Raw genomic sequence first — 21846 nt, 5'->3', positions numbered from 1 at the left:
GCATCAAACCTTTTAAGAAACCAGACTTCAGTAAAAAAGCTAATGCCAAGTTACAAATTAAATTCTGGGATAGCAGTGCGCATACACTGTTGGGCAAGGTATTATTGCAAAAGATGCAAAAACCTGGGAACATGTATACTGAGAATGACACACATTTGCAATGCACTATCACAGTCTTTTGAAATGGAAATCTAGTTTTGTTTATGAAGGAGACATAAATAAACCCAATCACAAGTCTCTGACACTAATCTAGTTATTTATTCTGGAAAAGGATTTCTTTTTGAAGACTACAATGCAAAGCACCATAAGTTTTATGTAAAGACTAAAGCCATAGCAATAGCCCATAATCTGCCACACACTTGAACCAAATCCAGACAGAAGTGTTTCATATTGATATATTTGATGGACTAGATCCATAATGGAACAGCACATTTTTTAAATGAAAAAAATAGATCAGATTTGCATTTGTAAACATCAGATGGAGGAAAGAGTCAAGTAAAATTGTAGAAAAAAATATTTAAAAGCCCCAAATGCATATTTTAACCCCCTTCAAACCAGTTATTCTTTAACAGACTCTGTGCCACGATTTGCACATAGGTGGTATGTGTAACACCATTAAAATACTTCTCTTGGCCTCTCCTCATCTTGTCTTCTCTCAAGATACTTCTTATATCATCTCGGACAGCCTTCATTTATACTACTCAGCGCACTGCTAGGACATCAAGAATCTCTGAGGATGAAAGTTATGTGTGGTGGCATACAGTCACCTTACCCTGGGTATATTCACTGCAAATAGAGCAATGAATTCAGATTGTAAACCTCGTTAGTCAGGTTACTTAGAAAGAGCCAGCCAAGGAGTGAATACTGCTCTGAAAAAGTAATGTATTTTTGCATGTCTTCTCCCAAGGGTGGAATATTTTTGAAACTTATTTATTGCACAAATAAGGTACCATACAGTGAAATTTCCCAAGCTGCATTGTCAGAATGGTTTGGATGCATAAATTCAACCAGCCACTCTGAAATAAACATAATTCAACGGCCGTTAAAATCTTGATATCGGCTGCATTTATTGGATTATATCCTCCAACTCACCGGGATGTAAATTTCCAGCCATAACCTGTGCAGCAATAAACTTCATTCAGCCACAAGAGTGTGCATGTGAGAGGACTGCAAATCTGCTCCGCCAAACCAGAATTAGCCGGTATTGCAGGAATGAAAGAGCGTGGAGATTTGAAATTGCAGGGAATGGAGACAAGGCGGTGCAGAGGACGAGATGCCTGGGGGGCAGGCAGCCCCAGACCGATGCCGCACTCCTATGGAAAATAAACCCCGGGGCGGTGAGCAGGGGCGAGGCTGAGCTGGCGCGGGCGCTAAGCGGAGCCGGGCGCAGGTGGACACCGGAGCCCGCAGCAGCCCCCGGGGTCCCGGGGCGCGGAGCAGCGCCGCGGGTTGGGCTGACAGCGGGGGCTCGGCGCCGAGGCGCGCAGGGACGGCGGCGCTGGCGGAGCTCGGCGCGGTGAGTACCTCGGGAGGAGCCAGGAGCCACGGCAACACACCGGCACCGGCACCGGCACCGGGGCGGGCGGGGAACGCCAAGCTGCCGCGCCGCTTGCGGCAGAGGCGCGCTGGGCTGTGTGGGGCTGTGCTGGGCTGTCCCGGCGCGGGGCTCTCGGGGCCGGGGGCGGCGGCCCCTCGGAGGCGCGGCGGGCCGGGAGCGCGGCTGCCGCAGCGGGGTAACTCGCGGTCATCCTTTGTGCTCTGCGGGCGGGCGGTGCCGCAGCCGCGCCGCCTCCCCAACGCCGCCCCCGCCGCCCGGCTCCGCCGCAGCCCCCGCGGGCCGAGCCCGCGCCCCCGCCCCGGCCCCGGGCTGCGCTGCTGAGCTGTCTCTGTGGCAGCCCCGCGGCCCCCGCCCCAGCTCTGCTTCGCATAGGTGAACCGAGCCGGGGTGCTGGGAAGGCGACGCGTGTGAAGCTCCCAAAGCTGCTCTCTTGGGAGAAAAAAGTACATCCCCTGCCTTCGGGCCGCTCCCGAAACAGGCTGTGAGCCTGTACAAAATAGAGGTGATCGCCTAATGCAAGCTGCCATTTCCCTTGGTACCAAGAGGAGAAAGCTGTCCGCTATCTGAGCCAATTCCGCCGTCCCCGGGGACGGGGCACCACGCGTGGGTCACACCGGGGCACAACAGCACCGAGGGGTCTCCGGGAAGGCCGTCCGATCAGGGCTTGGGAAACATCCCTCAGGGAGAGACAGCAGGGCAGCAACCCCGGTCTGGAAACGGAACTGCTGCCGACTTTAAGCAAACTTTGTGACCCTGGTAATTAGTTTAGCCTTTTAAGCATTTAATTTCCCTGAATTTGTGTTCCTTGCCCGGCACACATTGTTATGCACTGGGGCTCTGACTGGCAGAGCTGACCGGTGTCCACATCTCAGTGAAGTTGCTGACAGCTTAAGTGCTCGGTGTGTCAGCCAGGCGAAGTCAGACTGCCAAAACATATGACAACCAAAATAAACCATGTTTTTGGCAATGCTTCCTCTGCGTGTCTTCAGCAACCAAATAATTATATGTGGCATGTTTACTGGGAATATTGCAAGGTAAAACTCATTACTAGTTATAATTTATTTATGAGTTATCCATTGAAACTGCCTTTAAAGTACAATTTTATTCTATAATTTTTAACACGGAGGCAGTCAAATGCTGGAATAAGTTGACCGAATATATGTAAATTATTCATCATATGGACTTTTTATATCAAGAGCAGATGTTTCTCAGTGATCTAGTTGAACTACAAGCTAGAGAGCCATAGCTCCACTGATGGTACATGGAACTTGGGTGTTTTGCTGCTAACTTTGGTCTTGTTACGGCACCTGCATTTGTCCCTAAAATAGCTCATGAGTCAAGTTTTCAAAAAAGCTCAGCACCTTTGCAGGCACTAATGCTTGGGCCATGTTTCTAAGAGCTCTGCATACTTTGTGTGCATATAGTCTAAAAAGCTTTTCTGGGAAAAAAAAACCTAGTTCATTTCCAGGTGACCAAACAAGAATCTAGATTCTCCTCCCTTTAGATGAAATTCCTTCTGAGGGGCTGTATTCAAGCACTGTTACTGTGAGTGGGTCTTCACTGCCTTGCTTGTTGGGGAAACTGGCTGGCTTCACAAATCATCTGCTGTCATTTTCATTCCAGTTTCTCTAGGATTTCACAATTGCAAAGAGTCCCTTGGGCTCCTCTGCCTTTCATGAGCCTGTTCTTGGCAGTGCTGTGGTGTGGGAAGAAGGCTGAAGGCAGGTAAGTGCCTTTCTCCTGGGTGCAACAGGCCATGGGGCGATCAGTCAGTCCTGGGGAGGGGATCCAGGCATCCAATCCTTGCTTTATGCAGAGACTGAGAGCTTGTGCAGTAATTGGAGATTACCTCCCCTGCTTTTGAGTGTATTCACTCTGAACCTGTGACCTTAGTGAAAAGTTAATAGTATGAAAGTAATAATAAGCAAGAATTCAGTTCAAATGGAAAATAATATGCATTTTCTGAAGATTTGTGGGGATTGTTACAAGCATGACATTAACTTGCGTCTACTCAATCTAAGCCCACTCTGTCAGCAAGATTGCAAAGAGGAGTATCATAACTTTGCAGCTCAATATCAATTATTTTTCTTCAAATAATTTAAAATATATAAAAGATGTGCCTGTTTCCTGTACAAAGAAGAAATTTTTTTTGTATCCAGTATAAGGATTCAGGTGTGCACAAAACCAGTCAAAAGTATAAGAGAGAAAGGTGAGGCTTTACATTTAATCTTGACTCTGAATCTTCAGTTACATAATTTTGTATTCCATTATCTAAGATGCACTGTAATATCCCTCATACACTTTCGTTAATCTTATACAGAGCATGTGCAACAGCTTGTGATTTTCCTTCATTCTGCCTCTTCTCATTATTTCCCATTAGCATGATTATTCACTGTGTTTATCACCTTTATGCAGCTAGTCTCTCTCTGCCTTGTGAGTGGGCTGAATCCTCTGTAAGTAGTCCTGTAACCTACAGCAACAGAGGATCTGGCTCCAAGTACGTTATTAGGAAAGGGTTGAGATGTCATCTTTAAGACCTACCTTTTGTAGAGGAAGGGTGAGGTATAATCATGACTAAGGCTGTCCTCGTTAATTTAATTAATAATATAATTTAATAATTGTGACCAGGTTATCATTTTGTGGTTAAAAAACCAGTCTGCACCACTGCGTGGCTCTGAGTTGTTCCCCTGCTGCCCGTCCTGCCTCAAACACTCTGCAGGACCTCTAAGAAGGACCTCTAAGCACCATCCCCATTCTCTGTTTCTCAGTTTGGAAATGAAAAGCATTTCAGTATCCGTTTCCACTGGCAACTCGTCAACTGGTGACAGCTTATCTGCCTGTGCAGCAAGTGTTAAATGTGCACAGTTCTTGTTCCTCCTGACTGTGTCACCAATACCTCCCATGGCCAAGTTAGGGCTAGTGACAACTTAGTCGCTAAAGAACATCTGTTTATGAACAATTTGCTACAGGAGTGCAACATATTTTAGCTGCAGCTCACTTATGAGGCAGATCAGTGTGCTCTTGGAAGAACCTATGTGCTCAAGCTGCCCTAAGTTACCCATGATTACCTGCACTGCAAGGAAGGGTCAGGTGGCACTTGACTACAAAGGGAACTTAGGCAGCAGCCAGGCTGGAGAGGCTGCACGTATCAACAGGTGTTCACTGGTGTCTGGGACTGGCCAGCTCTGACTCCAGCAATGGATTACTGTGGAATACCTCAGGGCCTTCTCTGTGTGTTTATCTAGCAATAAGAAAAAATGTAAAACAGTTTGGAAAGGTAGTAATTTGAGAAGCAAAGTATACTCACGTATTTAAAGACAAATTTTCAGTTGGTACAGAATCTGGGTTAGTCCATTCACTGCCTGTTTGCAGCAGTGAGGAGCCAGCCCAGAGGCACACATTCTGAGGGCTCACAGGAGACATAAGGAACTATTAAAAACAGTTTTTGATAGCTTTTTTCTCTCTTTCAACTGTCGTGAAGCTGATGTTTCTTTTTATTTCTCTGGAGAAGAAAAGAAGACAAAAAATTACCACCTCTGGTAATTTGTATCATTGCATTTCTAGTCTCCATGGAAACGTATGTGCTGCTCCACAGTTAGGTAAAATTTGAATCTGTTGCAGCAGAAATCAGATGGAGGGAAGACTGGATTCTGCACCTTGACTGTTAATCAATTAGAAGTGATTTTGAAATTATTTTCACCTTGTGTTGCAGTCTTCGCTTAGAGTAAAAACAGAATAAACGGAAGTAATCAAATTAAGCTAGTATGGCCTGATCCTATGTACACCTATGCACATAAGCCTGCCACTCAGTTTGATTCTGATATGCACTGACATTAATTTGGAAGAATTCTTTGTGTTGAGTAGGATTATAAGGATTAATACTATGGAAACTGAAAGCACAATAGCAAACTGTTGTCAGGTTGACTCTAATAAAAAGCTTCCCAGAGAGGTAGTAAAAATTGCCTCGTTGTGATTTATGTAAGCAAAGCATTTCGAAAATTAAGACTCTTAATTCCTTATCTTTTGCTGTCTTCATTCTTGTTCTCCCACTGCTAAGGAAGAAATACACTCCCAAATTGGTTTCCTCTGAAAAGATGCGGTAACTTCATCTACCGGCTGCTTCAGGATTTCACTTTTTTACTCCAAGCGTTATGAACTTGAACACAAAGGCACATCATCTTACTGGGACAGCAGAAGGTGACACAGAGGAGTAATATACAGAGAGAGACCAGTCTTTTTTGTGACCACAGTCAACCCATGAGGAGTGAGTGCTCTCAGCCACCTAAAAGTAAGTAAAACATATAGTAATGGAAATAATGCAGCCTACTGTCAGCCTCTGAATACTCCTGCATAGACAGCCATGATAATAAGGTACACAAAGAAATAAATTAACTGGACAATTTTCTAAGCATTTTACGTTTGAACAATGAAAGCACAGAACTCACTACAACTGCACTAACCACAGTGGTTAAATATGATCGTGATTGATGGTATTCACTATAACCAAACTACAAAATCTGATCATTTTGTATGAATTTTTTAGCTGTTTTCTGCATTTACTTCAGAACACTGTGGACAAAATGTATGCTAGTCGAGAAGATATTGGATATGATTTTGGAGATGACTCAAAAGTTGGAAGTAAGCCAATTAAACCCAATCCAAACATTGATGGAGGATGGGCTTGGATGATCGTACTTTCCTCTTTCCTTGTGCACATACTCATCATGGGTTCCCAAATGGCCCTTGGAATACTCAACATGGAATGGCTTGAAGAGTTTAATCAAAGTCGTGGCTTAACAGCATGGGTTAGCTCCCTCAGCATGGGCATCACACTCATTGTAGGTATGTGCCAGCATCACATATTTCCAAATTATATAGATTTTTAGAATGTGTTTGCCATTCATCCCTTAAGTATTTTCTTACAATTGTGCCGAGTTCACTTTTTAAAGTCACCAGGACACATTTTACAATCTAGATGGAGAAAGGGAATAACAGGGAAGATGATAGGGAAGACAGTCCAGGAGACTGACTGCATGAGCAGAAAAGGAAGTCTGTGACTTCCAGGTCTCACTAGAATTAAGAAAACAGATGATCTGTGAAGCTTAGTGTCCTCCCCATGCTCTATCTGTGAGGACAAAATGTTGAATTCACACGGTTTATATTTCAGTTTGGCAGCCAAATGAAAATGTATTTTTTTTGTTGTAGTTGGATCAACCCAAAATAATATCTGAAGGAAATGTTTGTGTATATATGTACATACACATCTAAGACCCTGTAAATGAAGATTGAAAAAGTTGTGTTTAGATCTGCCTAAAATATTTCACTGAAAACAAAATAAAATGCTTAATTTCTGGTTATTTGTGAAAAGTCTTGCACTCACGCAGCATCAGCATTGGCAACAAGGGTTTCAGCTTATTCCTCTGTTTAAACTGTCCCTTCTTCATGGGGTAACTTTGATTTTAGGTCTTACAGGTATTTGCTAAGAATTTAATTAGTTGGTTGTATTTCTCTTTCCATGATTTTAAGAAGTAATATGAAAAATAAACTGAGTTGCATGAGTTGCCTGATGTTTAACATTTTATTTAAAACATTAAGAAAATTAGGGTGAAAAAGTATTAGAGCATAAAGAATTAAATAAATAATTTATTATTTCTTTCATGTTTTTTAACAGGTCCTTTTATTGGTTTATTCATCAGCATGTGTGGATGCCGCACGACAGCTATAATTGGAGGGATACTGAATGCCCTGGGTTGGATACTGAGTGCCCACGCCTCAAATGTGCACTACCTCTTCCTCACCTTTGGAGTGACAGCTGGTGAGAGCTGCTCTAATGTTTGAAGGTTCTTTCAACTATTTTTGATTCCTTTGAAGCTTACCTGAGTGAGTAAAAAGGGAAGGTAGACTGTAAAGTTATTCCAGCTCTGCTTTCACACTTTTTACAGCCTGTTATCTTTTTAGAAAACTTATTTATTCAGTGGATTGGGCCTAGTGACTTCTGTTATCATTTAAATCTGCCATGTGAAGGTGGAACTTTTATCAGTTTCACCCAAGTAAATACATTAGAGGACATTTTTAATTAGGAGAATTAGTGTAACCCAAACTCTAGCAAGTAAAATTTAAAGATTAATTTTATATCTAGCTAACTCCTCTCCTTGTCACAGGACAGAATAACAAATGTTTTCTCTGAAGTTGCTCCATATTAATAGAATACTGGATTATGATAACTCTGCACTGCTTCAAAACATATTTTAAAGGGTGAAGTGGGTTACAGCTGGTAGGCAGCTAAGATGCACACAGCTGTTCACTCACTCTCCCACAGTGGGATGGGGAGAGAATCAGAAAGGTAAAAATGAGATAAAGATAGTTTAGTAGATAAAGCAAAAGCTGGATGCACAAGCAAAACAAAGATAAGAAATTCATTCACTACTTCCCATGGGCAGGCAGGTGTTCAGCTGTTTCCAGTAAAGCAGGGCTTGGTCCTGTGTAATTATTACCTGGGAAGACATTGCCACAACTCCAAGTGTCCTCCCTTCCTTCTCCCTTCCTCCAGTTTTATTGCTGAGTACAACATCTCATGGTATGGGATGTCCCTTAAGTCAGCTGGGGTCACCTGTCCCACTGCATCCCCTCCCAGCTTCTGGTGCTTCCCCTACTCATGGAGGGTGAGAAACAAAAAAGGCCTTGATGCTGTGTAAGCACTGTCCAGCAACAACTAAACCAACTGCCTGTGTTATCAGCAATGTTTGGGTCACAAATCTAAAACACAGCACCATATGAGCTGCTAGGAAGCAAATTAACTCTATCCCAGCCTCACTTAGCATAATCCACGGGGCTGTATATCGTACATAGTTTCCAATAACGGTTATTCAGATTGTATCAACAACCACTTAGAGCAACCAGTATTGCTACAATTTTTAAAATCAAAAGGACTGAAGTAATTTTTTGTCATTTTAATTGAAATTAGATGTCTAGAAAACCTTTTGACATGTGTAAGAGCCCAATCAAAATACAAAGAGGCATACATGTTTAGACATCTTCCTTCAGAGCCAACAGATCCTTAGTGCCTGAATGCTCAGTTTCTAGCAATGTTTCTTGTGAAAAAATTCAGTTACTTGAAGTAAGTTATGTAGAACCCATTATTAAGTGCTTAAAGCACTACTCCATTTTATTTGCTGTTCATTTTTGAAAAGAGATACTGTTCATAGATATGACACAAAAAGGTGAAAATTATCCATGTAAGAAATACAAAATTTGTTCTTTAATTACTATCAGAGCAATACTGAGCTGTTCGAGGGGCTTTGAAATATTACTCACTCCACAGATAACATGGCCAGTTATGTTTGCAGATGAGGCAGTATCTATGTTATATTTGCCAGAGGGAAACGTGAAGAAAAGGGATTGTTTGCAATACTAGTAATAGCTTCAATACCCTGCATTCTCTTAAACTGTCCTTTCATAGAATTTCATAGAAATCTACAGAATTTCTATACATAAATTTTAATCTAGCTTTCTGGATGGAGAAATGTTGAGACTAGCAAAGATCACTCTGATGACCCTTTATACCACCATACCATAGACTTCAGTCATGTTGTAAATTCCTGAACTAAGAACAATGATCACAGAGAGGATTCTGCCTTTTTCAGGATTTCTGTTTCCATGTTTTTTTAATATAATCAAGCAGGCAGAAATCTACAGAATTCTTCTTGCAGCCCATACTGCTTTTCAGAAAGAGCATGCAAAAAATCGCAAATGGCAGAGATTATATGAAGAATTTAAAGAGGGGTGAAAACTATATTTTCAGAAAAAAATCAGAGGCAAACTTTTATGTGACGTGGAGAAGTGAGGTGTTGTAGGAATAATTCTGGCCAGAAAAGCAGTGTAGAGATATCTGAGAGGTTCTTTCCAGCTCCATGAGGCCTCTGCTCACTGTCCCCTCCCTCATGATCTCCTCACTCTCCCTCAGTCCCTGCCTGCTCACTCCTATCCCCTTGTTCACCATCCCCTCAGTCCCGGCTCGCCCAGGGGAGTCTCTCCATGTTCTCATGGCTGCTGGCTGTAAAGCTGCTGTTCCCCTGCAGTGGCCACCTCTTGCTGCTGTCACTTCTGGGCCTCCACACTGTGCTTGTGGGCCTGCTCATGGCTGCTGCCTTCAGTTCGCCCCTACGATCCCTACCTCATCTCTCCATCTGCAGCCACCCTCAGCACATTCCTGAAGGGCCTCTCACCTCAGGGCTCCCTTCCCCAGCTCCTCCCAGCCTGGTCCCCTCAGCAGGGCCTGGGCTGGTTCCTCACTGCAGCTGGCAGCAGCCCCAGGAGCAGGAGGTCTCCTGGGGGGCAGAGAGGCCTCCCTGAGTCTGTGGTTGGGTTTGGGGAGGGACACTGGCGCAAAATAAAAGCCAAATTGTGTATTTGCCCAGGAAAGAAATAAATACTTCTAACAAGCAAAACGGGTCAGCTCTGGCCAGGGTCACAGCTGTGATGTTGAGGGGCTTTTTTTTCAGGCTTTTGTGGAATCATGGCTTTCTCTGGCCTAGCTATAGCTAGATCATGCTATAACTGCATGCAGCTACATTAGCACCTTTCTAGGAAAACTTCTAGGCTACAAAACACTTCTGAGTTACAATCACAGTGAGTTGGGAAGCATCTTCCACATATACCTGTTCCAATCCAAATTCCTCTATGAAGAATTTGCTGCGAGAAAAAATGGTGAACTGTTACCTCTAATGATGTTTTTGCACAACTCAAGGCTTTCTGCTCAAAGTATATGCCATGAATACCCTGGTTTTTATCTACAGGTGAGGGTTTTTCTACAGAATTAGAGGACTGCCTTGTAAGACTGAGCAGCTACTGTGTGGCCCTCCCTGGAGTGCCCAAAGAGAACCAACCTGGAAGCCACCTGAGGTCCCACCTGCTAGCCCCATGTGCTGACTCCTCAAATATATGTCATGGTCACTATGGCTCCACAGCTACTGAGCAAGGACAGGAACTCAGTGTGAATCTTCATTGCTGGGGAACTTAGGTGAAAGCAGTAAGATGTGCTCACTAAGCAGTTTGGGTCACTGATACCATCAGATGTGGGTATTATAAATGCAGATATTTCAAAATAGGCTGTGTCTATATTTGTCCCCATAGTAACTGTCACCGACTGGTTGTGGGACATTTGTAACTTTCCAGGATTGTCATGCTGACCTGAGATAAAGGTTTTATATTCCATGTGTTAATTTTTCCAGCAATTAATACCAGTATTGTATTCTCACTGGAATGAGTACTGCAGAACTTGGAAAACACTACAAGACAGAAATGAAAGCTAACATCAGAATTTAATATTTATTATTGATTTTACTATTATGTTTACACAAAAGTTAGGAATAAAACTGATTTGTTTTTCACTGCTTTTTACATTGTTGGCAAAAAGTTCAGATTTATTTTATTTTTTTTTTCATAGGCATTGGAAGTGGCATGGTTTATCTGCCTGCAGTGGTCATGGTAGGGCAGTATTTTCAGAAGAGAAGAGCACTTGCACAAGGGCTCAGTACCACAGGAACAGGGTTTGGAGCTTTCCTAATGACTGCCTTACTGAAGTACCTCTGCACTGAATTTGGGTGGAGGAATGCCATGTTCATCCAGGGGGCCATCTCCCTGAACCTTTGTGTCTGTGGGGCACTTATGAGACCACTGTCTCCCAAAGACCTCCGTGAAAAATACGTGGTGAGAAGTGATAGTGAAGAAAATCGGGCAAAAGCTCTGTCCCATTCGACAAAGACTATAAAATCTAATGGAGTTCTCAGTGAAGAACCAGAGAAAAAAGAAGAGGCAGCAAATGAAGAAGTGCTTGGCAGTGTGCAGCACATAGAAATTGGAGGTAAACCTGGAAGTGGAAGGAGTATGTATGGACTGCGCATCCTTAAGACAGTGAGCCAGATGACAGTTACAGTCAGGAAGGGCTTTGCACTCTGGTACTCCAGCTACTTTGGAGCTGCATCCCTGTTTACCAATAGAGTATTCGTGGCCTTTATAATTTGGGCTTTGTTTGCCTATAGCAGCTTTGTCATTCCCTTTATTCACCTTCCAGAAATAGTCAAGCAGTACAACTTATCTAGGCAGGACAATGTATTTCCTTTGACATCCATTATAGCCATTGTTCATATTTTTGGTAAAGTTATCCTTGGAATCATCTCTGATCTCCCGTGCATCAGCACATGGAATGTCTTCCTCATGGCTAACTTTACCCTGGTCACCTGCATTCTTACTTTGCCACTAATGCAAACATACATTGGCCTGGCTGTGGTTTGTGCTCTAATAGGATTTTCTAGTGGCTATTTTTCTCTAATGCCTGTTGTGACTGAAGATTTAGTTGGAACTAAACACCTTGCAAATGCCTATGGCATCATCATTTGTGCCAATGGAATATCTGCTTTGTTTGGACCACCCTTTGCAGGTAAAAAGTTCAAATTGCTAACCAAAAGATGTTTGTGTAATGACTGTGTGACTCTTTATATTATTAAACTTTCTTATGCTATGAGCATGTGTAGTTAACAAAATCACAGCTGCTCCAGAATGGATGTAACATCCAGCTTTACACTGTACAGATTTACAGGTCACATCTGCTGGGTTCCAGCTCACTGTCCTCACATTGAAAATTACAGTTCTTGGACATAACCCTAAATCTATTACAATCTATCCTTACAATGGTATGTTTCCTTAAACAGTATCTTATGCTTCTTTTTTTTTTTAAATGAGAAAGGTGTAACCTATTTTTTCACGTTTTGTGTAGTATATACACTATACATACTCATTCCTTTACGCACATGAAGAAACGGTGATTAGTTCTCAGGGTAGGCAGCTGTTTGTACCACAGCATTAGCCCAAGGACTGTGGTGTGTGTTTGGGTGTCACCACTCTAAGCTGCCAGTGGATGTGTTGATTTAACTAACTTTGCTTTGCCTTCCTTCAGCCAGAAATACCTACTTTGGGGACCACACTGCTCATAACCTCTTTACTGCCATCCCCAGCAGAAGGGAGAAGTGTATGTATGTTATCCCTAGAGTTACTTAGGTTTAAACAGACATTCATTATAAATTTCCTCATAGAAAGAGGCGGGGCAGCACAGACGAGATACAGGTACTGATTGTCAGTGCTACATCGGACTTCAGCTCTCTTTTACAGAGGTGCTGAACAGAAGAAAGTGATAAGAAACCTTGGGAGTCATGGGCATGGTCAGCCAGGGGCAGCTCTAGGCTGAGGGGAAACCAGCAGCACACGAGCAGCCCAGAAAAGCAGGAGCCCCTTCTCTCCCTCCACTGAGTGAGCAACACGAGTGAGAAGAAAGCTTGCTCAGTGCCCCATGAAAAGCAGCAGTGTTTTATTCTGCCATGTTCCCTCAGCACCTCCCAGTCTGTGCTAAACCTGTCTCTGTATTTGGTCTTTTACGAAGCAAATTGGATGCAACTAGCTGATGTAAAGAGAGTTTCTGGTCTTGTAGGTACATCACAATGCAGCCAGTGTGGTGCGAGGGAATTTTGCTGGTTTGGGTTCTCAAAATTTCCTGAAGTAATTTTAATGTGTTTTTGCAAAGGAACTGAGGTTGGAATGAGAGTCATTGCAGTACTGAGATTGTATCTCTTGAACAGTCTTCTATTTGTATGTGAGTCTTGGAGACAGCTATAGGGAATGTGTTTGCTTGCACAAGGCACGGCATTTGAACTAACCAGTATTGGGCATTTTACAGAGGCAGTGGTAGGGGGGAAGAACTAATTGGTTTGGGATTACAAAATGTTGATTTTAAAATCAGATCTGTAATAACTTGCTTGGAAAATATTTTTTCCTACAAAGCATCTGTGGATTTGACAGAGATGTCATGAAAGAAATGTGAAGTATTTTTTGTAATTTCACATGCAATGTACCTTTTTGTCAAGCTTTGTAACAAACACGTTTTGTCCTTATTTTCCAGGTTGGATATATGACATCACACAAAAATACGACTTTTCTTTTTACATAGCTGGATTGCTATACATGGTGGGAATAATATTTTTACTTATACAACCTTGTATTCAAAAGAAACAACCAAGAGAGAAATCTACAGAAGAAGCACAAGTATAGAACAAATCCCAGAAGATTCTTTTACAGAACGTTTTTATTTTCATGTTTCTATTGTGTTGATAGAACCAACCACATTTAGCTGCACTTCAGTGAAAAGCAAATGTGCTCCATAATGCTAATAAATTATTGGAAATATGCTTTCAAAATTAGTTAAGGTATTTTACTTTAGAACTATCAAATACAGCAATTAAAAGCACACTGCTAGTATTTTAATATTAGAACAATGGTAAGACCCCTTACCCTTGCTTCTCTTTTAACTTTTCACCATTAACCATTGGTGAAAATCCATTGACTGCAGTGCAGTTACTCTGATTTACACTAGTCCTACAAGAGAATTTGGTCGGGACATGAATGATTTATAAAAGTCCTTCCTACTATGTATTCAATCTGATAAAAGATTAGTTACTGAGAATAAGAAAATGATTGTATTTCTTGCCTGGCTAGTCAACTACTGTTGAAATGCTACCATAATAATTCCATTAATTCAGCATACTAAAATTACTATTTCTGTGATGCAAATCTGAAGAGAAGTTCTCATATATTTCTGAAATGATTCAGTTGGACTCAATAAGTCCCTTCTAACTCAGAATATTCTGTGATTTTACTTCAATGATTTTTAATTTTTGTTTTTTTTAAGGTACCAGCTGCATCTAAAGTAGCCATCCTCAATACATAGGCTGCATTATAAATGCTGTGACACTTAATGCACCGGGAGTAAAAAACTCATAAATGCAGAAACAGGAAATATATGGAAAATATCATTGTGACTGGAAAATGTTTCCAGAAACAGTTTGAGGTCTCTGGCCCCTTTACCTAATTAGAGTTATTGTAGAATTTAATAACATTGCCAGTGACTCCTTCCATGGGAACGAACTCTACTACAGCACGCTAAATTTTGTTATAATTCAATTTAATTGTTCACAAGCCCTGTTACATATGAGCAGTCATGTTGCTGCTTATAATGTACACCATGAACTAAGAGTCATCATGTTTGAGAAGTTTATTCACTAGAAAATTAGATACTGGAGAACATGGAATAGCTAAAGAGCATTTAAAATATTGAAATAAATTTTTTTAACATTAAGCCCCTGGTAACCAATGCAGAAGGTGTTGTATGGTGGTACAGGGCATAATTTTTTCAGCTTTGAGAGGTGAGTCTGATGTTAATTTTCCTGTCAAATAAGAACCACTGTAAGTTTTCATCCTCTTAGCTTTTTGAAAGTTCATTGCATGACAAATCAGGTTCTTAGTTTAATATTGCTACGTGCTGCTGGAATTCCTTAAAAAGCAATTGAAACTATTCAATTATATTGAAGAACTATTGGGAAACTGTTCAGTATGCAGTGGTATCAATATCCTGATCTTCTTTATAGCTGCAAGGTTGGTTAACAAAAAGTTCTGAATGTGTATTGTTCTATATTCCAATTCACCAGCTTCTTAGTGTTGCACTTCTACAACTGTTGGCAAGGACATACTTTAAAGTAGATCACTGAAGTGAGCCAAGTTAAAAAAGAAAACCTTAAGAAACCCTGAACTACTTTAAGATTTACATCAGTGCAATCATATAGGGTAGTTATGTATGGACTTTAAAACTCACATAAGACTACTGAGGTGGCACTGAACTGCAACAGTATGAACACACAGTCAGGAACTTAAAATCAACTTTTGTTATTGGAGAAAATGTGCACGTAAATTTTCACATCAGTTCTTTGTTACAGGTTAAATGTCTTCTTGGTGGGAAAGCTGCTGATAGCTCATTTGAATGGAACTATCTTTTATCGGTGAAATATATGTTGAAGTGATGATTTCCTTCATTTTCCTTTTTTTTTGGAAGATATGTACCCTTTATACATAGATCTTCACTTTGTCTTTTGTCAAAAGCAACTTTATTTGCATATTGCAGTAATAAATAATATGTTGTTCACTTGTGATATCTGCAATATATCTTTCTATGGAGGTCCTTACAGGGCCATAAGTTGGGAATAAACTTACATTCCCCAAAAATGCACTTTCTATGCATTTATTAAGTTAATACAGTATTTTAGACACATAATGAAATTTGTATTTGTCATTATCCTAAAATGAAATAATCACAAAGAGGAAAGAATATATATGGAAGTGTTTCTTACACCTAGAGATCAAAAATCACCAAATGTTTCCAGCGTATTGGTATATAGTTGTAGAACAAAAAATTCTTAATCTGAATCAGCAAATATTTAAGTATTAAAGTACTGGTTTATAAAGAAACAGAATTATACAACAACCCTGTATTAGTAGTTTTTCATCAATTTCTAAAATTCAAGTTTAGTACTTGGCATGTTAAAAATTTGTAAACTCCTTACACTCTTCAAATATTAAACTATTATATACAAATACTGAAATCGCTGTTTTTAATACTTAGGTCCTAAATCTAGTCAATTGTAAATGATGTATTAATCAGCCTCTATAAATGACAATGCCACAGCACCTGCTATAAGCCACGGAGGATGTATAGCCTAAATACAAAACAGAAAAGTCACAAAGAAGAACTATGAAGTTGCCACAACCTGTTCTATTGCAGTAACTGCTATGATGCTGATTAGAACACAATTTCAGGATACCCAAAGTATTAAACATTGTAATAGTTACAGGTTGCTCCTAGTAGGGCATATTTTGTTTTTTCTCTTTCAATCCTTAAAAAAATCTGTTTTCCTAGTAAAGAAGACAAGTCCTTGTGTCTGACCCAATAAACAGCCAGGCCTTGCAACTATTGCTTCAATGGAAAATGCACCTTTAGTCAGTTAGGTTTTTGTTCTGAGCACATTGCTTCTGCCTCCTTTGGGGCTGCAGCTGTAGCTGGCATTTGTACGTGTGAAGGTTCCCAGCCCACTTCCTGTGGGGGCTCTTCCATTTCAGGTGTGGTTGTGTCACACATGCTCTCCACAAGATCTTCACAGAGCACATTACTGTCACATAGCTACTTGTAAGAGAAAGTAGAGGCTTAAAATCATCATTTGGCTTACTCGCTGCTGATTATTCTACTACACAAAATGTGTTTAGACAGCAAAGAGGCCTTGTATGAAGGTCACTTGCAGTGCAAGCTGCCCATGCATTTTGAAAGACGCAGTGATAGTTAAAACTCACAGAACATCAGCAGAAGTTTTGCCCAGTGTTGTCAGTGCAAGATATCACATGTTCTGTGAAAAATCTGAGAGCTGGTTTTGGTATGATATCCATGGCCTTTCTGCCACACTAAAAGCAGCTGTAATGCCACATACTTTCCTGGTGTGTAATTCATACAGCTGCTCTGAAATCAACCAAGCTGTGTAAGCTGATGCCAAAAAATTTGTCAGGATGTAGAAATTGCATCAGAAATACAAATCTGTTTTCAAGGTAAGAAAAAGAAGCCTTGGGGTTTGAACAGAAATGCAATTTTAGAAAACTTTCAGATGTACTGTAAGGATTAAGCCTGTTTCTCAGGAGATGCTTCCCTCTTCCAGAATGACTCCATAAACAGAATCAGGTGAAAATATTATAAGGAGGAAGAAAAAATGATGTAATTTGTTAGATGACAGAACCATCACAAAAAAAAATTAGGAAGATATTCTGTGTCAGGTATTATCTCCTCATTGTAAGTTGTACAACACAGAAACTATTGGTTCTTCCCCCAAATGTTCCACTTTTCTACAGGTGCAGTTGCAGGAGCCTAAGTGCAGCTGTACTCAATGACTCCAATGCAAGTGATAACAGAAATAGAAAAGCGCAAGTCCTGGTGTAACTTGTGTTACACACTGCAGGTGTAGCTGGATACTTTGAACTGCTTCACTCACTGCCTACAGCAAAGCTGTCTCAGAGCACGTGTGGTCCTGGTTGTTCTTGTGCAGGCACACACAACATCCTAGCACGTTGTAGCAGAGGAAGAGCAGAGATCATTGGGGAAAAAATGCTGTTTAAGTGCTGAAATGAAAATATAGGAACATTTTAAAAGTTTTCTTTACATTTCTGCTTACTCCCTGCCTCCTGCCATTCTGCTTTGCCCATGAAAAATGGAGACCATGAAGTTAAAAACAGTGTAGACTGGTTTTTAGTATTGCATACTTTTATTTCCTAATACAGTGCTCTATTAAAAAAATACAGGAAGAAAAGCAAAGCCGATTGTCCCGGCCATTCCCGTGGCTCTGGATTATCTCAGCCATTCCTGAGGCTCAGGGTTATCCCAGCCGTTCCCTGGCTCTGGATTCTCCCAGCCGTTCCCGTGGCTTTCTCGAGGCGCTGTGACAGCCGCCCCGCCCCTGCGCGCCCTCTGGCGGCAGAATCGCCTCGCAGCGCCTGGAGCTTGAGGAAGGGCTTGTCCAAAATATCCGAAACTAATCCCACCCTCGACTCGTGCCCACCACAGGATAGCAGCTCACTGGAAGAATACTAGGAAAACACACACTGTGCTTACACGGTGGTGTCCATGTTAGGACTTCTCTTTCTTTTGAGGTGGAGCTTCTTTTACAGGACATAAGTATAGTACCTGGTGAACAATTTAAAATACTCTGAAATGCACATTGAAAGCATCTGCATCCCCTGAAGAGCAGGATTTATGCTCACAACTACAGTCAGAGAAATGCCATGCTTGGGGTAACAATGCAGATACCTGCTGAGTTCAGCCTACAAGGATGAAGAGCACGGGATGGACACACAGAGCTCCCACCCTCCACTTTCCAGTCCTGAGTGCAGAAACTGTTCTATTTCCTCTGTTCAGAAATCTGAATATGCTATTCTGTAATTCCACAGAGAGCACCAGTTCCAGTCTACACATAAATTAGTCTGGAAATGAAAACTCACATTATCTGGGCAAATTTTTATTCCTTAAATATACTGCTGAAATGAGAGAAAGGGAACGTGGCATTACTAGTTCTAATAGATGATTGCATTATGCCAAAATCATATATTTATTATTATGCAACTTAATTCTTCCTAGGATTTCTTTAAATTCCAAAATACCCAAGGCTTTGTGTTAAACTAATAAAAAGTTTACTGCCTGCCACAGTACCTTATCCTACCCCACTCACACTCTGCAAATGATAGATGAATTCCAAATATACTGACAAATAATTTCCTGGTCTCTCTTCAATCCATTCTCTTCCTCTCCTTTAGTTATTTTTACTCCCTTATTCTCCCTTCAGTTGTTCCTCAATCACAATATCAACTGCTTTATCTTCAAACTGAAATAAAGCCCAGAACTTCAGCAAGCTTATCTACTCCCATCTGGCCTTCATCTCTAAATTAACAACACGCTCTATTTTCCTGTCTCGCCATTTCCTCCTGTGCTTTCTTTGCCCCATCCCCTTTTTCTTGTGCTTACTTGAACTCACTCTCACTAAAGCATCTGTAACGCCTTTGTAGCCACACCACAGGAACATCAGCACAGCCCTGTCCTCTGGATCTGCCAGTCTGACACAGAACTTTTCTTGAAATTCTGTCTCACATAGCCTCAAAATAATACAAACCCTGTGAGCAATCTCATCCTGATACAGTCGTGAAATGCACTCTGTATAAGACATGTCCCACTCTCCATACTACAAGTTTAATCTGCCTCTCTGAAGTCTTTCAGAGCATATCCAGTTGTCACAGCAGAATCCAGAGAACTAAACCCATTTTTAACTTCCTCATAAGGTCTCACTGTTGCTTATGTTTTCATTAATTGTTCCACCCATAAATTGACAGGCTTCATTCTTGGCTTCTACAGCACTCTTGGGGATACAAATAAAGTTATTTTTCTCTTTAAAACATTTCTTATTTTCCATAAGCTAAAATCTTTTTCTCTCCTACCTGAATTATTAAAGCAGCCTTTTCTCTGACTCTGATAGGGATAGAATATACAATTTTGAGGTATTCAGACCCATAGAAATAAGCTTCCTACATCATAGCTCTGAATGTATTAGCTTTCCATCCCAATTTACTGACCCTGCACAGACTGGAGAGCTGGAACAGTTGACCTCCAAAAGGCCTTTCCAATACATCTTCTCTCTTTTGCACCAACAAATTGCCCCTCATTCTCCTGCAACTTCCAGGCTATCCTTCCAATTCCTTACGCCTCATTTGGCATGGAGAGGTTACCCTTAGCTCCAGTTGTCCAATAGTGGCAACTTCTGTTATTCACTCTTTAAAGTTTCAATTCAACATGTTCATACTATTTCCCATAATTTCCAGAGAGCTGGGAAGAGCTTCCTAACAAGCAAGCAAAAGTCACCTCTAACAGTTCCTTGCTGCAAAGTCTACAAAAAATACTGAAAAAACTATCTTTCCTTGTGCTCATGTCTTTTGTCAAAGACATAAAATGTAAGGAATGGCAATGACTTTTGTCTGGTAATGAGTCCAGCATAAGGGGATCCCAGTCTGTGGGTGACGTTTCTAGGCACTACAATAATATGAATCATAACACAAAGCAAAGGTTTCACATTTCCAGTACTTAATTCTGGAAGTAGTGCGTAACACCATGGGTTGCAATGGAATTACCTGGATCACTGTGTTTATTGTAAAACAAAAGTTTGCAGGATAAACACAGCCTTTCTAAGATCTGGTTTTTACTGCACCCATTCAATTTGATACATTTATTGTCTTAAAAAACCCACCAATCCTTATTTACTTGTTGTCTTAAGTAAAGCAGACAGATTGATGATTATGTTAAACCAATGAGATGAATCAAAACCAACAGGCTGCACAACAAAGCTAACAATTTCAATTTGAATTTTTGGGGTTTTAAATTTTTACTGTTTCAAATCTGTGTGAAACCTGAGAAAGCCTGGCAATATCTTCAAGCTCCAGAAAGGAAATGATGTACAGGAGCAATGGGACAGGAAGCCATTCCAGGAAGTCACAGTTACCTCGGCACAGATTGAGGATGTTCCAGAACTCTGGCACCGAACACTACAGCAATCTGAACTGGGAAAAAAATGAAACCAAATCTGAGAGACAACAGATTTGTAGAAGCCTGAAATTTCTTTCCAGTAATGTCAAGTTATTTGGGTACATCTTTAAAAAAACCACAAAACAATCCAACAAAAAGCAGCTCCTTTTTTTATGCTTTTCTAGAGAAATATTATTTAACATGAATGTCCAGACTAATTTTTGGATCCACTTTTCCACATACATACAGATTTTTATGTAAAGACTGTGCTATTTACTCAGAGGGAGGTTAGTAAAACAACTGAAAAAAGTACTTCAGTCATATGCTTTGGGGAAAATAATGATGGCTCTGACATCATGAGTCCCTGTGGTTCTGCTTCTTATCATACATAGGTACAGTTAAACCAACATGAAATTGAAGGCAGTTCCCTTCAGGGATGTGGCATTTTTTGACTCATTCCTTTGCGATCCAGTACAACACCAAACTGTCTTTTTTTAAGTCACCCACCTAGTGAGCTACTGCCCATCTCGCAGTCAGTTGATTATTTCTGCTTCTGTGTCCAACTTTGAACTTGGCCTTCTGAGTTGAACACTGTTTCTTCAGATCACTTATCTATTTTACCAAATTGCTGTAATAAAATTACTGGTTCACTATAAAACAGAATCCTGAATTCAATTTGCTACACTTTTAATGAACAATCAGTGGTACATTTTGAAGCTGCATGTTCTTTCCTAAGATCTAACAAAATGAATGTAGTCATCCAGATTTGTACAGGATTTTTTTTCCCTTATTTTTCATGGAAGTTGAAACTATACTGACTACTGGCTTGTTTTGATGCAGCAGTTTTCCTTCCAAAGTATTTTGTAAGATTAATTACAAAACTCAAGCTTATGTAAATACCTTTGAAAGAGCTTCAGAAATTACATGATTTTACTGTTAAGATGGTAAGATTTTTTTCTTTTTTTTCCCCCAAGTATTCCTAAGGTAACTATATGGGAGGAAGCTGCCACCTTATCTTCCTTCATGTCTTTGGATAGGCAGCCCAGTGTCCTGCAGTGGTCTTTTCCATGCTGGATCATACTGCAGAATCAGTTTGCTGTCAGTTCTCCTTTGCTTTTTTGCGTTCCAAGCATCTCAGTTCTATATAGCTGTTAATTTCTCTCAAATTCCTTATGCAAGTACAAAATGATCTACACAGTCAACTAAAAATGTTTGGGCTGATCTAATTCAAGCTGATACGTAAGAATGTTCCAAATCTTCTCATCCTGGGAATGATGAAGATAATATTTGCATTGTACATCTATTTCATGTT

General features: G+C 40.7%; 1 protein-coding gene across 3 annotated transcripts; it reads left to right on the top strand.

Annotated features, from left to right (window-relative positions):
- Window positions 1–1096: 1096 nt before the first annotated feature.
- Window positions 1097–15588, top strand: SLC16A14 (solute carrier family 16 member 14). Of its 3 annotated transcripts, none has more exons than XM_048314628.1 (7): window positions 1097–1516; window positions 3182–3283; window positions 5616–5846; window positions 6124–6400; window positions 7230–7373; window positions 11004–11996; window positions 13509–15588. In XM_048314628.1, exons 4-7 carry the CDS (start codon window positions 6139–6141, stop codon window positions 13655–13657), a joined length of 1548 nt encoding a protein of 515 aa, XP_048170585.1. In that variant the 5' UTR covers window positions 1097–1516; window positions 3182–3283; window positions 5616–5846; window positions 6124–6138; the 3' UTR covers window positions 13658–15588. The 3 variants fall into 3 exon arrangements, with proteins under 3 accessions (XP_048170585.1, XP_048170584.1, XP_048170583.1); XM_048314627.1 differs by having other exon boundaries at window positions 1098–1516; window positions 5620–5846; window positions 6102–6400; XM_048314626.1 differs by having other exon boundaries at window positions 1098–1516; window positions 6102–6400.
- The last annotated feature ends 6258 nt before the right edge of the window (window positions 15589–21846 follow it).

Source organism: Corvus hawaiiensis, chromosome 10 (assembly GCF_020740725.1).
Source record: "Corvus hawaiiensis isolate bCorHaw1 chromosome 10, bCorHaw1.pri.cur, whole genome shotgun sequence".
In the NCBI taxonomy this organism is placed as follows: domain Eukaryota; kingdom Metazoa; phylum Chordata; class Aves; order Passeriformes; family Corvidae; genus Corvus; species Corvus hawaiiensis.
Note: the sequence above shows the minus strand (reverse complement) of the source record. Positions and strands in the feature narration are given on the sequence as shown.

Coding starts and splice junctions, on each gene's coding strand:
- SLC16A14 (XM_048314628.1), top strand. CDS start 6,139: ATGTATGCTAGTCGAGAAGATATTGGATATGATTTTGGAGATGACTCA. Junction 7,374..11,003: donor CACCTTTGGAGTGACAGCTG/GTGAGAGCTGCT, acceptor TTTTTTTCATAG/GCATTGGAAGTGGCATGGTT. Junction 11,997..13,508: donor GTTTGGACCACCCTTTGCAG/GTAAAAAGTTCA, acceptor CTTATTTTCCAG/GTTGGATATATGACATCACA.